At 45.6% G+C, this 20016-nt stretch overlaps 1 protein-coding gene and 1 long non-coding RNA gene across 22 annotated transcripts in view; one reads left to right on the top strand and one right to left on the bottom strand.

The window, feature by feature from the left end:
- ACAP2 (ArfGAP with coiled-coil, ankyrin repeat and PH domains 2) overlaps positions 1-7281 on the bottom strand; it is a 181299-nt gene extending 174018 nt beyond the window's left edge. For 17 of the 21 annotated variants that reach the window (XR_010584841.2, XR_012430551.1, XR_012430552.1 and 14 more), the window contains exon 1: positions 6969-7281. Coding sequence is in view for 8 of the 21 variants with exons in the window: in XM_065539684.1 (XP_065395756.1) it covers positions 6969-7021 (53 nt within the window). In the remaining 13 variants the exon portion in view is untranslated. Of the gene's footprint in view, positions 1-6059; positions 6167-6968 lie in introns of all 21 variants that reach the window. The other 4 variants (XM_065539686.1, XM_074030727.1, XM_074030731.1 and 1 more) reach the window with 2 other exon arrangements.
- LOC135969585 (uncharacterized) overlaps positions 1-19209 on the top strand; it is a 305912-nt gene extending 286703 nt beyond the window's left edge. The window contains exon 2 of the long non-coding RNA XR_010584843.2: positions 19032-19209. This is a non-coding gene — a long non-coding RNA (uncharacterized lncRNA). The remainder of the gene's footprint in view (positions 1-19031) is intronic.
- The last annotated feature ends 807 nt before the right edge of the window (positions 19210-20016 follow it).

Here is a 20016-nt window from a genome sequence, read left to right as displayed (position 1 = left end):
TATATATTTATAGTCATTATGTCTTTGTTATGGATTGACCCTTTTATTTATACACACACACACACACACACACACTTTTTTCTTTTTTTTTTTTTTTTTTGAGACACAGTCTCACTGTCACCCAGGCTGGAGTGCAGTGGCACGATCTCAGTTCACTGCAACCTCCACCTCTCCCAGGCTCAAGTGATCCTCCCACCTCAGCCTCCTGAGTAGCTGGGACCACAGACATGTGCCACCACGCACACCTAACTTTTTTTGTATTTTGGGTAGAGACAGGGTTTCATCATGTTGCCCAGGCTGGTCTCGAACTCCTGAGCTCAAGCCATCTGCCCACCTCAGCCTCCCAAAGTGCTGGGATTACAGAAGTGAGCCACCACGCCCAGCCCTCTTACTATACTTGTCTGTAGTAATTTTTGTCTTAAAGTCTATTTTCTCTGCTATTAGCACAGCCACTCCACCTCTCTTCTGGGCACTGTTTGCATGGTTTGTCTTCTACTTTCAAACTATTTATGTCTTTAAATCTAAAGTATGTCTCTTCCTAAATACCATATAGTTGAATCATCCCTGAAATTTTACATAATAAAAGTTTTAAATAAGTAAGGCCAAAATACATAGAAAGACATAACCTCTTCTGAAATTGAAGAAAAAAGTACTGTAAAGACTAAATTTGTAAAACATGTAACAAGGGGAAATTTGTTCTCCCACACATCACAAAAGGGGTGTGCAATTCATTTTAAATTAATGAAGAATGAATTTTTTCAAAGGTGTTAGAACAAGTGGTTTTCTTTTTTTTTTTTTTTTTTTTTTGAGACGGAGTCTCGCTGTGTCTCCCAGGCTGGAGTGCAGTGGTATGATCTCGGCTCACTGCAAGCTCCGCCTCCCGGGTTCACGCCATTCTCCCGCCTCAGCCTCCCAAGTAGCTGAGACTACAGGTGCCCGCCACCACGCCCGGCTAGTTTTCTGTATTTTTAGTAGAGACAGGGTTTCACCATGTTAGCCAGGATAGTCTCGATCTCCTGACCTCGTGATCCACCCGCCTCAGCCTCCCAAAGTGCTGGGATTACAGGCTTGAGCCACCGTGCCCGGCCAACAAGTGGTTTTCACTAGGAAGAAAACAGATTATCTTCTACAATCAAAACTAAGACTCAGCTGCATTATATGAAACTTAAAATCACTATAAAATGACAAAAAACTATAATGGGGTAGGGAAGACTTTTCTAGGCAATAAACAAGAGCCAGCTTTTAAATTTCTGTATGATAAAAGATACCATAAACAATGCAAATTTAACTGACACAATTTCTTAAATAATTTTTTTAAAGAGACAGGGTCTTGCTCTGTTTTCCAGAGTGGAGTACAGTGGCATGATCATAGCTCACTGTAACCTCAAACTCCAGGGCATCGCAATCCTACTGCCTCAACCTCCTGGGTAGCTGGGACTACAGGTGTGGGCCACCACATTCACCATATTTGGCTACTTTTTGTTGCTGTTCTAATTTTTGTAAAGACAGGGTCTCACTCTGTTGCCTAGGTTGACTTCAAACTCCTGGCCTTGAGTGATCCTCCCTCCTCAGCCTCCCAAACTGTTGAGATTATACCCAGCCTAACAAATGAAATTGAAGCCTTTGGCTTAACATATAAAGTAAACGAGTGAATTCCCTTCCAGGTCCACCATGTGAAAGTCCACCATTAAGAAAGTCAATTACTAGCAAAAGAAGTAAAAAGTCAACTCATCTATCAAAACGTCCAGTTGTGGATTTTTTAAAACATTTTTTAGGCTGGTCGAGGTGATTCACGCCTGTAATCCCAGCACTATGGGAGGCCAAGGCTGGCGGATCACAAGGTCAGGAGTTCAAGACCAGCCTGGCCAACATGGTGAAACCCCATCTCTAGTAAAAAATTAGCCAGGCGTGGTGGCGGGCACCTGTAATCCCAGCTACTTGGGAGGCTGAGGCAGGAGAATCGCCTGAACCCGGCAGGTGGAGGTTGCAGTGAGCAGAGATCACACCACTGCACTCCAGCCTGGGTGACAGTGTGAGACTCGTCTCAAAAAAAACAAAACAAAACACACACACACACATTTTTAAAATGAGGATAAGTCCTACTTTACAAGCTTTTTTTTTTTAAATTAAAATTAGAGACAAGGTCTCTATGTTGCCCAGGCTGGTCTCGAACTCCTGGGCTCAAGTGAGCCTTCCACCTTGGCCTCCCAAAGTGCTAGGATTACAAATGTAAGCCATTGCACCCCACCTACAAGACTTTTTTTTTTTTTTTTTTTTTTTTTGAGATGGAGACTCACTCTGTCCCCCAGGCTGGAGTACAGTGATGCCATCTCGGCTCAATGCAACCTTCGCCTCCCAGGTTCAAGCAATTCTCCTGCCTCAGCCTCCCAAGTAGCTGGGATTACAGGTGCCCGCCACTACACTCCGCTAATTTTTTTGTATTTTTTAGTAGAGATGGTTTTTCACCATGTTGGCCAGGCTGGTTTCGAACTCCTGACCTCAAGTGATCCACCCACCTCAGCCTCCCAAAGTGCTAGGATTACAGGTGTGAGCCACCACACCCAGTCAGGATTTCTGTATTTTGGTTCACAATAAAATTACTTTATAATTCCATTCTATTGCTTCTGAGATTAAAAAACACACACACACATTTCCCCTTAGCCCTTGCCCACTGTATTAACTGCCAGTTGCTAAAAGTTTATTCTAAAGATGGAAGGCAAAGGAAGGAGACAGGATTGGCACCAATCCAGACTTAATAGCAACACATAACTGAGGTGTATTTAATAGTCACATTTTATTCCAATGTCTTTCACCCATTAAAACCTTTCACCTGGCTGGGCATGGTGACTCATACCTGTAATCCCAGCTACTCAGGAGGCTGAGGCAGGGGAACCTGAGTCCAGGAGTTGGAGACCAGCCTGGATAACAAAGTAAGACTCACTCTGTCAAACAAAATTCACCCACAAACACCTTTTTAAAAAAAAAAAAAAAAAGTTATTCTAAGTTACTGAACAAGAATCATATCTGAAATAGAATCTAGAAATGAAAAAACTTCAGGATGGTATATGATAGACATTGTTAAACGATAAAAATAAATTATCAGATAAAAACTAAAGCATACTAAGGCTAAGGCCAATTTTTTTTCTTTTCTTTTTTTTTTTTTTTTTTTTTTGAGAGAGAGAGAGAGAGAGAGTCCAGCTCTGTCACCCAGGCTGGAGTGCAGAGGTGTGAACATAGCTCACTGCAGCCTTGACCTCCTGCCTCAACAAATTCTTCTGCCTCAGCTTCCCGTGTAGCTGGAATCACAGGTGCACACCACCACGTCCAACTAATTGTTTTATTTTTGTAGAGACGGGGTCTCACTTTGTTGCCCAGGTTGGTCTCAAACTCCTGGCCTCAAGCGATCCTCTTGTCTCAAGCCTCCCAAACTGCTGCGATTACAGGCATGAACCACTGTACCAGCCATAATGTTTTTATACTTGAACATTGCTCAGGACAAAAATCTCACATAATTCAGAAAGATTTTTATTTATTCAATTTATTTATTTTACGTTTTATTTCAAACAGATATTCACTTCCTAAATAAAACAGAACACGTTTTGGGTTTTTGTTTGTTTGTTTGTTTTGAGAGAGTCTCTGTTGCCCAGGCTGGAGTGCAGTGGCGCGACCTCAGCTCACTGAAGCCTCTGCCTCCCGGGTTCAAGCAGTTCTCATGCCTCATTCTCCCAAGTAGCTGGGATTACAGGTGCACACTTGTACCCAGCTAATATTTGTATTTTCAGTAGAGATGGGGTTTTACCATGTTGGCCAGGCTGGTGTCAAACTCCTGACCTTAAGTGATCGGCCGGCCTCGGCCTCCCAAAGTGCTGGAATTACAGATGTGAGCCACAGTGTTCAGTCCAAGAGTATGTTTAAATAAAAGAAATGCAGTATTTTTATGGAGGTTTTGTAAAGTTTTAAAGACCTACTACATGCAACTACATACAATGTAGGGCCCAAACAAATTCAAACTTCAACATATTTTGGCCAAAATGCAAAATTTCCACTCAAAAAAAAAGTATACTTACGCACTTTACATTCCTGTAGATTTTTAGATGAACAACGTTTTTAGATTTTAGATGAACAAGATTTTGACCTTTAAGCTGATTTTAAACTGGTATTTAAAAAACCAAAAAGGGAACCCAAAATTACACAACGAAATGTACCCTCCAATCCAAAACAAAAAAATATTCACTGGGATGTAAAAGTAACCATTGACTATTCAAATTACAAAAGACAATGTTGCAACTGCAACATCCTTCTCCCTGTTTCAACCAGTCCCCTTGTATTCTCCTCATTGATTTAACAGGAAAATGTATTTTTTTTTTTTTTTTTGAGACGGAGTCTCGCTCTGTCTCCTGGGCTGGAGTTGCAGTGGCTGGATCTCAGCTCACTGCAAGCTCCGCCTCCCGGGTTCACGCCATTCTCCTGCCTCAGCCTCCCGAGTAGCTGGGAGTACAGGCGCCCGCCACCTCGCCCGGCTAATTTTTTGTATTTTTTAGTAGAGACGGGGTTTCACCATGTTCACCAGGTTGGTCTCGATCTCCTTAAAGCTCCAACAGTGGTGAAATTTTCATCAGCAAGATGCGCCTTTTGCATTAATTCTACAGCACCAAGGCAGTTATGTGCACACACTAGACTTAAAAGCCATAAGATTCATTTATGAATAAAAATAGGTATTAGTTTAAAGACAGCACAATAGATCAGGACACAAGTGCAGCTGCCTTACTATCAAAAAACAAGCCCAGGCCTCACAAGTTTCTTTATTTTGATACAAGTTTCACTATCACTCAACAGACACAATACTCTCAAAAGTAAAGCTCTTCTTATACACACAACATGTGAATGAAGACTTCTGAAATATTCTTTTCAAATGCTACACAAATCCTCATAGTAACAGGATTATGGAAAAAACCATAAAAAATTAAGAATATGAATAATGAAACTTCTATTTCTTGGCAGTCTTCCCTCTACTGCAAATCTAATTTGTCCCTAAAATGTATATAAGATGTTGAATTTACTGAAATTTTGATATCTCTTCCCAATTTGCAGCTAACAATAATTGGAATATGGGAAACAACTCTTGAAAACCTCTAATATTTTAATTAACACAGAATTTATGTTACAATCGAGCTTAATAAAAGTTCACTATAATATTCCCTACAACTTTAATCAGTATCTTGCTGTCTCATTTTATATTCAATGATTCCTTTATTTCAAAAACAAAGACATCACATGGTTTGTGACCAACCCCAGTAGCTAGAAGTATTTCCAAATCACTTCTCTCAACTTAAAAAAAAAAAAATTAATGTGAAACAAAGGGAGCTCAGAGCTACACCTTCTAAGAGAAAAATGCTGTGATTATTTCACTTAAAAATAAATAGCTGAGTCATAGTAACAAAATTTCACAAAAAGCTTTCTAAGGTGCACTTTAAAAAATTACTCCACTTGCCACACTGTTCTGGAAATCAACCTGCACGCCTGTCCTGGGCAATCTATTTGTGTCTCTTGAGTCCTTCAATTATGCAGAACATCAAAGTTTCAAAAACGAATCGCAACAACAGCTATCAAAGGAAGTGGGTTTTGTTAAATAAGCAACAACCCTAAGCTCCAATAAAATTAACACCCCAAAATCATCAAAGGGCAAAGGCAAAAAGCGTTCTTAAATCTTCTCTAAGTAGCAGTGCCTTAGTTTTACAATTCTTTTCCTTGCTTTTCACTGAAAGGAGAATAAGAAATTCAATTAACAGTGTTAAGGATGAGAACAGTTAGTTCCCAGGCAGAAGATGCAATTTACAATCCAGGTTTGGCCCAGACATCAGCGGGCACACACACGCCAATGTTCAGAGGAAGCTTTCAAGAAATGTCACTATCTAACGGAAGTGTTAAGGCCTTATATGTGTAAGGACTATGGCCAGCCCTGTAAAATGCAACCTAGAAAAACTCCATTGTCCAAAACAACTGAGAGTTTCCTACCATACTCAAAACAGAAAGAACCTGTGTCCTGGACGGCCACTCACATGGAAAGAAGGGCAGCCCATGTGAGTCGTAGTGCCCCCCTGTCAGCTCTGTGACAGATCCACTGGGAGCATCCGACTGTGATCCGGGCCCTCCAAGGCAGAGGCTGCTGGAAGAGGAACACACAGGCAATCTTCACGGCCCTCCTACTTCCGTTCTCAAAACAGAAATGCACTTTTCTCCTAGTCCTCCGCCCTCAGCCCAGTACCCCTCGACAGCTGCGCCCCCTTCAACGAGCTTAAGTGGAAAGAAAAGCAGGTAGTCACCAACTAGGGTCCATGGACCGCGGTTGGTCACAGCGCTTCCCCCCGCGATTCCCCCACGCACCCACCGCCGGCGCCCTCCGGAGAGTCGCTCTGGCCGGGGGCACCGCGAAGCAGAAGCCGGCGTCCCAGTTCGCCCCCTACTCCCTCCTCCCCGGGGAAGCGGGGCAGAAAAGCGCAAAGAGGAACTAAGTGAACTGCAAGAGGATGCCCTGAAAGCTCCCTCAAAGAGGGGGTGGGGAGGGGGTGGAAACCAAGAAGGGGCGGAAGGAAGGGGGAAGGAAGAGCAGCCAGAGGAGGAAGGGGGCGAGAGCGAGCGCCCGAGAAGGGGACGAGACTTCGGGAGCGCGGCTGCACCCCATTTGCCCCAGCGGGAGCGGGTGCGCCGGCCTTCGGGGCGCTCCGGCCCGGCAGAGGGCGAGGAAAGAAATGAGGAGGCGACGTCCCCGTCCCCGCCACTTCCTCGCCCCTCGGGAAGGCTCGGTGGGGACTGCAGTGCCCTCGCAGGCTGGAAGCGGCGGCAACGGCCGCTCGCCCCGTCGGAAGGCGCGGACGGCGGGGCCTCCTCCCGGTGCGCGGGCCCGGCTTTCACGCCCCCAGCGCCGGGAAGGCAGCTCCGCGGTGACGCCGGGCGGCCGTGCCGGTTACCTGAAGCGGGGCGAGTCCTTCAGACACTCCTCGAAATCCACCGTCATCTTCATCCTGCCTCCGCGTTGCCTCGCCTCGCCTCGCAGGCGGCGCTGGCAGAGCCGAGGGGGCCGCGGGAGCGGCCGCGCTGGGGACGAAGACGGCTACGGCGGGCGCACGGCCGCGACTAGCGTTGCGCGGAGCTGCGGAGGGCGCCTAGCCCGCTGGTCATAGCAGCCGCGAAGACGGCGACGGCTCGTCAGGCCCCAGTCCGGCCCCTCTTCCTCCCGCCCCAAGTAGAGCGCTGGCCGCAGGGAAACGGCCGGGGAGTGACAGCAGCGGCCAGCCAGCCACGAACCTGGCGGCCAAGGGGCGGGGCATCCGACAGCACCGCCTGCGGGCGCCCGGGCAACGGGTCTGATCGACGGCAGCGCGAGCCAATGAGCAGCGCGACCGTGGGCACCGCCTTGCCACAACCGCCCCCGAGGGCCAACCGGGATGCGCAGGCGTCGCTAGGCGGGACGCACCGGTTGCTGGGAGGCCGGCAGCTGAGGCTCCTTGGGAAGGAAGTCACGTGGCTGCGGCCGCGCTTCCCTCCGAGCCCCCGCCTCTTCTCCTGCTCCCCGAGCCCCGCCCTGCTGAGCTGCCAGCCCGGAGGAGCCTCCTCCTGCAGGTCTGAGGAAGGAAATTTGCTTTTCAAAGCAGATTGGCAGAAATCTCAAGAGGTTAGAGGCAGAAATTATAAAAGGAAGAGATAGGCTAAGCCACCTCTTCCTTTCAGTTTAGAGAAACTGAGGCCAGGAGAGGAGCGAGGATAACTTTAGTGATAAAATCCCATCTTTCACGTATTGGTTCCATCCCTTCATAATTTGAAAATTGCTCCCATGTGCAACTTCTCATATAGCCACAGACCACTTCCTGAAGGAGCTGCCGTTTGGGTTGGACATAGATTTAGGCGGGTATGGGAGGTAGGGTGCTTCGTGTGGAGGAACTCCTCTCAAAACTGCAGAAAGCACTCCGGCTGACTGACACTACTCCCGGTGTTTTTCACCTGTTCTGCAATGGTGGGGTTCTGAAGACCAGGCTCAGCATACTCACCTTGTAACACCTGCCCCTCTAATCCACTTTTTCTAGAAGCACTTTAAGATACTTATCATCTGATCCTACGGCAGGTATTTACCATACTCCTTGATTTTAAGATGCCATTGATTGTAAAAAGTACAAGGATGTCTTATATGTAATGAATAATTTTTAAGGCAACCTAAAAAGCATGGGCGTATCTATAAAAATGCATACGTAGGGTGTTCTAACAGCATAGTGGCTCTGAGTGAGACTCTGGAGGCAAACCTCCTGGATTTAGGTCCCAGCTTTCTCACTTTAAAATGAACATAACACCACAGATGTGATAAAGCTGTACGGTTAACACAGTGCCACATATCAATCATTCAGTAAATGTTGGCTATTGTAATTGTACCATTTGCCTCTTCAGTACTATAATCAAAGGGCTTAAGTCTAAGCTCTCTCACTTTCACTGTCTGAGGTTTTTGTTTGTCTCAGAAATAATTTCGTTCCGTTCCCCAGGCTGGTCTCAAACTCGTGGCCTCAAGTGATCCTCCTGTCTCAGCCTCCCAAAATGCTGGGATTACAGGTGTGAGCCACGCACCTAGCCTTCTAAAGTCTTAATATAACTTTCTGACCATCTGGCTAAGTATGGCATGATGACATACTGTTTTTTATAACCCATCAAGAGGTATCTTGATCTCTTTAGCATCTTTAGAAATTAACAGTATAGACAGGGCATGGTGGCTCACACCTGTAATCCCAGCACTTTGGAAGGCCGAGGTGAGCAGATCCCTTGCTCCAGGAGTTCCAGACCAGCCTGGGCAACATGGTGAAATCCTGTCTCTACAACTCTACAAAAAAATACAAAAATTAGCCAGGCACATGCCTATAGTCCCAGTTACTCAGGAGGCTGAGGTGGGAGGGTCACTTAAGCCTAGGAAGTCAAGACCGCAGTGAGCCATGATTGTGCCACTGCACTCCAGCCTGGGTAGACAAAGCAAAACACTGTATCAAACAAAAAAAAAAAAGAAAGAAAAAAAAGAAAGGAAAGAAGGACAAAGAAAAATTAAAAGTATAATTTTGAGGCATTTCAAAGAATATAGAAGCATTATATACATTTATTCTTTGCTTATATACTTGATTTCTTTTTTTAATTGTATATCCCTGGAATCTATACAGCTTTTCTTGTTAGCTAAAAACAGACTATTGACTGTTAAATATTCAGGGTCCTCAAGCACATTAGTGGTCAGGCCTAGCTTCCCCAACATTGTAACTTCAATGTCAGATTTACCAAGAGCGTTGGCAATCTCTACTACATTTGGTTGCATTCCTGATGTGTGACAGCTAATCTGCATATACAATAACTTATTATTTTAATACTCCACCACAGTGTAGCCTTTTAGAAGATACCTAAAGTGACACTTTGGGGTTCAAATTAAAATTCAACTGCATGGCACCACAAAGGCAAATAACTAAGCTAATTATCAAGTGAACATCTTTCTGTGGATGGCTAAATTTGCATATACCCAGTTAGTGATAACACTGTCACAATTTTTCTTCCTTGCCCTGTGGTAAAGCAAGCATTTTGGGGTGTCATTTGTAAGATAAGTCCTAAATAAACATTAAAGTGGGATGGGGTGGGAGCAGTGGGTCTTAGAATAAAAGAAATACAATATTATTATCCTCATTTTTTTTTTTTTTTTTTTTTTTTTTTTTTTTGTGAGACAAAGTTTTGCTCTACTGCCCAGGCTGGAGTGCAGTGGCACAATCTCGGCCCACTGCAACCTCCTCCTCCCAGGTTCAAGTGATTCCTCTGTCTCAGCCTCCTGAGTAGCTGGGATTATAGGCATGTGCCACCACATCTGGCTAGTTTTTGTATTTTTAGTATAATAATGGAAACCAAGGTCCCAAGATATGAAAATAAATTGCCAGGTGACTCAGGCCACGCACAGGCTGCATGACGCCAGATCCTAACTGCTAACTGCCCTGCCTCCCCTTAAGAATTCTGCCTTTGCAGTTGTAACTCTGTCTGCCCGTGTAGCAATCTCCCTTTCATCTTCTCTGTAAAACACTGCTCTTATGCCACCCCCTCGGGAAGCTTTCTTGGCTGAAATACAAACCTCTCTATTCAACACACAGTAAAAGCTCCTTACTAGGCCCAGTCTGCACTCTAAAAGAATATAAAGTATCAAACCTTAAAAGTCTTCCAAATTTCTTCTCCCCAGACTTCTCAGTCCCTCTCTACGAACCCTCCGGAACCCTGGACAGCCATAGTTCTTCCTGAAAGCTGCTGATTTCCTCTGAGAACACTGTTGACCATACATCCTCTTGAGCAGAGGTTGTTCAATCTCTCCTCCCTGGTACTCCTTGGTCAGGATACACGGTCAGCAAGAGCCTTACACTGTCTTACTTTCCTTGTTGCTGTTATCCAACAATTTCTAGTAACTCCCTGACTTAGTCTGGCTAATTGCGTTGCAGATTATCTCAAGAAAAGGAAATTGCAATGAGGCTGACTGTGGGCACTACTGGAACTCACAAGGGCAGAAACTCAGGCAACTCTTAGAACTGGTTTTGTCTCTTATCATCTGCATCCTCTTTCTTTCCTACTTGCCCAACCCCATCAATTTTCCTTTCTGCTTTCTTCTAGGTTCTGCTCCCCTGTGAACCTGGTTTGCATAGAATCTATCATTGCTGCTGATTCCTCTAGAGATGCCCAGCAGGTAGTATAAAACAATGAAACTTTCCAGGTGTGAGCAGCATGGGGTGGTGGAGGCTATGACAAACAGAAAGCATGTGCCCTGTATCCTCAGTTCCAGTCAGTTCCTGCCATACCAGACCTCAAATTTAATAAGAGAAGCCAAACAGCCAGATTTTCATGTGAAATCTCCCTGTTTTCAAATATTGACAACCCTTTCAAAATATTACAAAACATTGCACAGGTTATACAAATAAGTTTCAGGGCCACTCTGCAACTTCTGCTAGATATTTCTTGACAATTATTATTTTTTTTTTTTCCTTTTTCTGAGACGCAGTTTCACTCTTGTTGCCCAGGGTGGAGTTCAATGGCACAATCTCGGCTCACTGCAACCTCTGCCTCCTGGATTCAAGAGATTCTCCTGTCTCAGCCTCCTGAGTAGCTGGGATTACAGGCGCATGCCACCATGCCCAATTAATTTTTGTATTTTTAGTAGAAACGGGGTTTCACCATGTTGGCCAGGCTGGTCTCGAACTCCTGACCTCAAGTGATCTGCCCGCCTCGGCCTCCCAAAGTGCTGGGATTACAGGCGTGAGCCACAGTGCTCAGCTGACAATTCTTTATACAGCCTTTCAACTTAGGCTCCTGGTGTTAATTGCTTCAATCTGTTTCCCAACTCCCAGATCCCAGGACACAATTGCATTAGCCCAGCTCATCTTTTCATATCAGGCCACACAGGTAGTGGGTCCCTGGGCAAGCCAGTAGAGGGATGGAAACATTCAACCTTATCATTTCTACAAGGATGGGGGCTGCAGGACGGCTGACTAGCAGTCAAGGCAATTTCCCTGTAAGAAGATGCTGATGGCTCAGCCCCACAAAAGACAGCTATTTAATACTCACATTCATCCAGGACTTCGGCCCCTGACTCACAGTCCTGTACCCCAGCTTCTACCATCAACTAAGGTGACATCAACATTCACTCATTTTTCTTTCATTCAATAATATTCATTGAGCATTTATTCTGGCCAGACCTTATAATAGGCTCTGGGAGGCTGGGCACAGTGGCTCACACCTGTAATCCTAGCATTTTGGGAGGCCAAGGTGGGCAGATCACTTGTGGTCAGGAGTTCAAAACCAGTCTGGCCAACATGGTGAAACCCCGTCTCTACTAAAAATACAAAAATTAGCCAGGCATGGTGGCACGTGCCTGTAATCCCAGCTACTTGGGAGGCTGAGGCAGGAGAATTGCTTGAACCAGGGAGGCGGAGGTTGCAGTGAGCTGAGACCATGCCATTGCACTCCAGCCTGGACGACAAGAGGGAAACTCCATCTCAAAAAAAAAAGTGACCAGGCGCGGTGGCTCACGCCTGTAGTCTCAGCACTTTGGCAGGCTGAGGCAGGCGGATCACCTGAGGCCAGAAGTTTAAGGCCAGCCTCGCCAACATGGTGAAACCCTGTCTCTATTAAAAATACAAAATTAGCCAGGCGTGGTGGCGCATGCCTATAATCCCAGGTACTTGGGAGACTGAGGCAGGAGAATCGCTTGAACCCAGGAAGTGGGGGTTGCAGTGAGCTGAGATTGCACCATTGCACTCCAGCCTGGGCAACAAGAGCGAGACTCTGTCTCTAAATAAATAAATAAATAAATAGGCTGTGAGACTTATAGGTGAAAAAATAATCTTTCCCCCTACAACTCTCAGACTATGGTAAGTTCTGTGCCAGGAGTCTTTGAGTATTTACAGGGGCGTACCATAATCTGATAGTCATTTCTACTAAGGAAGGAAATTAGGGTTCTCATATCTCTGTAGATATGAAGAGTCTTGAAAAAGTAAGATCTAAGAAAAGGCGAGTAATGTCTTTCAAAGGATCAAAGGACTTAGTCACAAGGAACTATTTTGACTGAAGCACAGAAGCAAAAGAAACACATGGTCTTCAAGCATTGTAAATTGAGAATATGGCTTTAGAAAAGAAGTAAGAAATGAATTTCTGATACCTACACCATCTGTATCGGAAAGGATCGTACACCATCAATACAGACATTACAAAGAACCTTGTACGCCATGCTAAGGACTGTGTATATTAAAGCGAAGGAAAGCCATTGGAAGAATTTAAGCATGGGAGTGACATAATCTTATTTGCCTTTTAATGGAGAGTGGGACATTTTCAACTGATGCAATTGCAAGCAAGAGATCTTTAAGAAATAAAATTGAGGGCTGGCACGGTGGCTCACGCCTGTAATCCCAGCACTTTGGGATGTCGAGGCGGGCAGATCACAAGCTCAGGAGATAGAAACCATCCTGGCTAACACAGTGAAACCCCATCTCTACTAAAAATACAAAAAATTAGCCAGGCGTGGTGGTGGGCACCTGTAGTCCCAGCTACTCGGGAGGCTGAGGCAGGAGAATGGTGTGAACCCGGGAGGCGGAGCTTGCAGTGAGCCGAGACCGCGCCACTGCACTCCAGCCTGGGCGACAGAGTGAGACTCTGTCTCAAAAAGCTAAATAAAAATAAATAAATAACATTGAAAGAATCTGATGGCCAACCAAATGTGAGGAGGAGGAAAAAGTAAAGACAACTCGTCAGATGACTCCAGGTTGCAGATCTGGGTGACTGGGTAATAGCTAGTGCTATTCATAGAAAGGGGAGAAAGTTTATCTCAAAATATGTCACTTCAGAAAGTCCTTAAATGTTCCCACCTTGTACCATTGTCTCACCCAGAACATCCCATGCACAAGCTCAGCACAGATGTCTCTAGTTGTCTCATTCCCGTATATTCACTTCATGCTCACATTCCCACTCCCACCGCCACCCCAGTTTTTCTTTTTTCTCCCAGGCTGTTGGTATCCACCCTGTCTCACCCTCCACCTCAGGGCAGTTTCATACCCACAGCTCGGGATCGATCCATACATTTTCCTTCTGCTTTCCCCTCTCCTAGTTACTGAGCAAGATTAGAAATAATTTCTATTTTAAAGCAGTAGGAAGCCATTTGAAAAATCTAAACAGAGGAATGGTATCATCTAATTTGTGCTGGAGTGCAGTGGTGTGATCATAACTCACTGCAGCCTCAACCTCCCAGGCTCAAGTGATCCTCCGTCCTCAGCCTCCCGAGTAGTTGGAACTACAGGTGCATGCCACACACCTGGCTAATATTTGTACGTTTTGTAGAGATGGGTCTCACTATTATTGCCAGGGCTGGTCTGGAACTCCAGAGCTCAAGGGATCCTCCCTGCCTCAGCCTCCCAAAGTACTGGGATAACAGGATCCTCCCTGCCTCAGCCTCCCAAAGTACTGGGATAACAGGTATGAGCTGCTGTCCGTGGCCTGATTTGTATTTTAAGGGGGAATAGGTAGGCAAATGAGTGAAGGCTTTTAGGGAGACTCTATCACTGCATTCACCAGCACATGCTTAGGATTCTCAACTGTCCTTTTTTTTTTTTTTTTCTTTGAGATGGAGTTTTGCTCTTGTCGCCCAGGCTGGAGTCCAGTGACGCAATCTTGCCTCACTGTAACCTCCGCCTCCCGAGTTCAAGTGATTCTTGTGTCTCAGCCTTCTGAGTAGCTAGGATTACAGGCGCCCACCACCACACCCAGCTAATTTTTGTATTTTAAGTAGAGATGGGGTTTCACCATGTTGGCCAGGCTGGTCTCAAATGCCTGACCTCAGGTGATCCACCCGCCTAGGCCTCCCAAAGCGCTGGGATTATAGGCATGAGCCACCGCACCCGGCCTCAACTGTCTTTGTATTATTTATCTGTGACCAGATCCCTGGCCCGCTGGCACAACGGCTGTTCTCAAACCTTGCCACTCTCCTCAAGTCTCCCAGCAAATGTGCCCCACCCCACTCATGATTTGTAGATCACATTGAGTCTTCAAAAAGAAAATAAGAGTCATTAGGAACACTCTTCTACCCCCAGCCCACATACTCATCTATGTTCGCACTTTTCTCACTTCTTACCCACCTGTCTCAGAGGAAGGTGGCATCTCTTTCTGCCACCCCTGATCTGTGCTCTAGGGACTCCATCCCTTCTGTTCTTTTTGGAGAATGGCTCTATCAATTATCCACTCTTTCTCTGTATCTTCAAACTCTCTACTGACCATTCTTCTCTCTTTGGAAAAAAGGGAAAGAGAATCATACACCATCTGTACCAGAAAGGATTATTTTTGTTGTAAGAGAAACGATGTGAGTTAATGAAAACAAAGGGTTCCTGTTGGGCTAGTTTCACCCAGAACCCAAATGGCTGGCTTTCCTTGAACCTTGAGAAGAATTTAGAACGGGGGCCTGTAAAGCCAGCAGCTCCTTCCTGTCTGTCCTGTCTGTCCATCTGCACATCTGCAGCTTACTTCATCTGACTCTCCAGGCAGCAGCTCCCGACACTACCCAACTAACCAGAGAGGACGGGCTTTCTCTCTAGGCCCCAAATCTGAATTTCTTGGGGAAAGTTTTGGCCCAGCTTGGATGCTGTACCCCCACCAAAGGCCAATCAACCATAGTCAAGGAGGCAGCTGTGTACAAACATGGCTCCTGAGAGTCTGCCCTGTGACCTTGTAGTCGGGAAATCACTTAGCTAAGAAGGGGGACTTGTGAGTTAGAGAAATTCCCCCTGGCTATTGCCAAATTTCCTTCTGTTGCTTTATATCTAAGACTAAGAGCACAGTCTCCACTCCCTAGCTCCACAGTTTCTCCTCCCATTCATTCCAATATCCTCTGCCTTCTGTTCTCCGCTCTCTCCAACACCCCTACTCCCTACCAACTGTTTCAGGAAGGTCACTTTCCAATAGCCAAAGCCAAAGCACAATTTCAGCACTTGTTTTCCTGACATCTCCTCAGCATTTGCCACTGTTTCCAAGTCTTTCCACCTTGGAAACTCATGCCGCTTTCCTGCTTAAAATTCTTCAAGGGTTGGTCATTGCCTAAGCTATGATTTTTCAACTTTCCCCAATTGTGAAACCCTTTATTTAAAAGAAAAAGCATTTCACTGATGCCAACCATAAAGTAAGTAAAAGCAAAGTTGGTGAGGTTGAAACAGGAATGGGAGACCCAGAGCCTTGCCCACTTGGCCCCACTGTCCACCCCCAGATGACCCCTGTGTGGACTCCAAGGAGCACTCACAGCTCCACTGAGTATAGTTTGAAAACCGCAGGTCTGTAGGACAAACACTGAATTTCGAATTTCATAAATAAGGTCCCTTCAGTATCCGGCACCTGCCAACCTTTCCTGCCTTCTTTGCTGCCGGCCTCTCTACTCCAAATAGGTTCATCCTTCCATGAAGGAGCTGAATTCTCTCGCTTGTTTCAGCGTGCCTCTCTCTCACGCCCATCTGGGTACACGAGGTTTCCTCAGCCTGAACGGGCCTTCTCCCTTTTGTGGACCTGGTGAACTCCTCTTTGTTATTTAAAATTTGGCTTAAATGGAATCTCCTCAGGTACTTTCCCATCACAGTGATGTGACTTTGGGACTCTGGCTGTTCCGTCACCTGTTGTACATAACTGTTGGAACAGGGTTCAGTTCCGTATTACGATCTGAGATTTTTATGCCTGTATACTTGCCAGACCTTCTGCGCGGTGATGTTGTATTCATTTCATCTTTGTAGCTCTAGAACCTAGCCCAGCACCTGATACTCTTAGCGTCTTAGTCGGTTTTATGTTGCTTATAACAAAATCCCTGAATCTGGGTAATTTGTAAAGGAAAGGATTTATTTCTTACAGTTATGGAGACTGAGAAGTCCAAGGTCTTCTCGGCGGAGGGGACCTTCATGCTGATGGGGACTCTGTGGCGTCCCCAAGGTAGGGCAAGGGGTCACATGGTGAGAGGCTGAGCGTGCTAATGCTTGCTCAGGTTTTTCTCTTCTTCTTTTTTTTTTCATTTTCAAAGTGTATTTACTACTAATCATTTTTTGAGACAGGGTCTCACTCTGTCACCCAGGCTGGAGTACAGCGGTGTGATCACAGCCCACTGCAGCCTCGACCTCCAGGGCTCAAGCTGTCATTCCACCTAGGCCTCCAGAGTAGCTGGGACTATAGGTACGCACCACCACACTCAGCTAATTTATTTATTTATTTATTTATTTATTTATTTATTTATTTATTTTTGAGATGGAGTCTCACTCTGTTGCCCAGGATGGAGGGCAGTGGTACAATCTCAGCTCACTGCAACTTCCGCTTCCTGGGTTCAGGCGATTCTCTTGCGGCAGCCTCCCAAGTAGCTGGGACCACAGGTGTGCACCACCACGCCAGGCTAATTTTGTACTTTTAGTGGAGATGAGGTTTCACACTGTTAACCAGGCTGGTCTCAAATTCCTGACCTCAAGTGATCCATCGCCTTGGCCTCCCAAAATGTTGGGATTACAGGCGTGAGCCACCACGCCTGGCTTCTGATTTTTTTGTAGAGACATGGTCTCCTTGTGTCGCCCAGGCTGGTTTTTAACTACTGCCCTCAAACAGTCTCCCACCTTGACCTCCCAAAGTGTTGGGAACACAGGCATGAGCCACTGGGCTCAGCCTCTTTTCTTCCCCTTCTTAGAAAACCACCAGTTCTACTCTCTTGATGACCCATTAATCCATTAGCCCATTAGTCCATTAACCCATGAATTCATTCATGAGGGCAGAGCTCTCACAATCCAACCACCTCTTAAATGCCCTGCCTTTCAATACTGCCACACTGGGATTAAGTTTCCAACCCATGAGATTTGGGGGACACAGTCAAACCATAGCACTAGGTGCCTAATAAATATTGAATAAATAGATATATTCTTCTCCCAGTATGACTCTGCTTCTATAATTACTTATGCACATGCATATATTTACCTAACAGATGATACCTACCTGTTAGGGTGGCTGTTAGGGTAAGATACAGATAACAGGGCCTGATTCATCAGTGGTTTACAACCATATAACAGAACTGTCTATATCATTTTCTGTGGTTATTGTTTGTTTGATTTAATATAGATGAGTGGGTCCTACCTCCTGAATCCAGTTTTCCAGGGGTGGGGCCTGGACGTGAGTCTCACAGATGACTCTGATGCCCAGCCTTCACAATTGAAACTCAGGTGCTTAGGCTCATTTTGTAACTCTAGGACCTAGCACAGAGACCAGGAACATAGTAGGTGTTCACTAAATATAGGTGGAGTTAAATTGAAAGACGTTTTCCACTTTCAAAACGTGACTATTTTTATAATCTAACAAGCCAAGAGGTTGAGGTAAGAAGGTAGGTTGAGGCTAATGGGACCCAGACCACAATTTAATTGGGTTCCTTATTGCTGGATCTGTGTGCGAGTGAACTCTGCTGCTCCTGCTTCCTTCTACCCCTGCCCCTCTTCCTGCTTTTATTACATAGTAAGGAAAAAATGTACTCCACCCAGCTACAACCCCCAAAACCTAAAACACCCAGGTTTCTAAGAATTTGCTTCCTAATGTCTTGATTTGGCTGCAGCCTACCCTCTGGGAGCCCTTCTAAAAGTTTTCCTGTCTCGTAACCATGACATTTAATTGACCCGCAAATCCTGTGAACTCTTTTCATGTGACAACTCTTCCATTTGTGTCCTCCTTCCAAACCCCAGGGACATTTCCTTGATTCAGGCCTTTATTCTTCCTTGCCTGGATTACTCCAAATGGCATCCAACTGGTCTCCCTGTCATAGTCTCTCTCTCTCCAACTTAGCCCCTCTCTGCTACTAAAAACTATCTTAGGGCTGGGCATGGTGGCTCACACCTGTAATCCCAGCACTGTGGGAGGCTGAGGCGGGTGGATCACTTGAGGTCAGGAGTTTGAGACCAGCCTGGCCAATGTGGTGAAATCCTATCTGTACTAAAAATACAAAAATTAGCCAGGCATGATGGTGGGTGCCTGTTATCCTAGCTACCTGGGCAGCTGAGGCAGGAGACTCACTTGAACCCAGGAGGTGGAGGTTGCAGTGAATGAGATCACACCACTGCACTCCAGCCTGGGTGACAGAGTAAGACTCTGTCTCAAAAAAAAAAACAAAAAAAAAACTTAAAAGCCATTCTGGTCACTCGTTTCCAGACTCAAAATACTGTAGTGTCTGTAGTGTCTTCCCATTGCTACCAGCTCACAAGAGCAGTCACTGGCCTTTCTCACCAACCCCATCTTTAATCCTCTCACTGCCACCTCTAAAACTCCAATCATACAAACCATTTCAGCCATGGCCTTTAACAAGCACCAGAGGGCCGGGCGCGGTGGCTCAAGCCTGTAATCCCAGCAATTTGGGAGGCCGAGACGGGCGGATCACTAGGTCAGGAGATCGAGACCATCCTGGCGAACACGGTGAAACCCCGTCTCTACTAAAAAATACAAAAAACTAGCCGGGTGAGGCGGCGGGCGCCTGTAGTCCCAGCTACTCGGGAGGCTGAGGCAGGAGAATGGCGTAAACCCGGGGGGCGGAGCTTGCAGTGAGCTGAGATCCGGCCACTGCACTCCAGCCCGGGCGACAGAGCCAGACTCCGTCTCAAAAAAAAAAAAAAAAAAAAAAAAAAAAAAAAAAAAAAACAAGCACCAGAAACCAACTCTGGCTAGTCTAAGCAGGAAAAGTATTCCTTAAAATGCTGTTAGGTGTCCCTAGAAGCTTTATTAATGGTAGCCCCAAACTGGAAACAATCCACATGTCCATCAGCAGGTAGAAGGATAAACAAATTGCAGAACAATACTCAGCAATTAAAAAGGTAACATGGGCAAATTCTAAAAATGTTACACCGAATGAAAGAAGCCAGACACAAGAGTATATACTGTATGGTTCCATTTCTATAAAATACTGGAAAACACAAAACTCATCTATAGTGACAGTAAACATACCAGCGATTGTCTAGACAGGGGGTGGGGAAGGACTAACTACAGTGGGGTACAAGGGAACTTTTTGGGATGATGGGATTGATCTACATCTTGATTGTAGTGATAATTATACAGGTATAGACATTCATCAAAACCTGTCAACTTACACATTTAAAATAGGTGTATTTTAATTTGTAAACCATACCAGAGTAAATTTGATTATTTGTTTACTTATTTATTTATATGTTTCAGAGACAAGGTCTCCCAATGTTGCCCAGGCTGGTCTGGAACTCCTGGGCTCAAGTGGTCCTTCCACTTCATCTTCCCAAAGTGCTGGGATTACAGGTGTGAGCCACCACACCCGGCCTCTACTCTATTTTCTTACCAGTACACAGCATTCCCTGTTTTGGGATCAGTGTTCCTCGGGTCTTCAGCAGGATCACTGCCACCGATTCTTCAAAATCCATTGCAATGTCTTCTTCTCCAGAAAACCTTCCTCTGGATTTGGGCTTCTTATTTGTTCTCTCCATA

This window comes from Macaca fascicularis, chromosome 2 (genome assembly GCF_037993035.2).
Source record: "Macaca fascicularis isolate 582-1 chromosome 2, T2T-MFA8v1.1".
NCBI classification, from domain to species: domain Eukaryota; kingdom Metazoa; phylum Chordata; class Mammalia; order Primates; family Cercopithecidae; genus Macaca; species Macaca fascicularis.
Note: the sequence above shows the minus strand (reverse complement) of the source record. Positions and strands in the feature narration are given on the sequence as shown.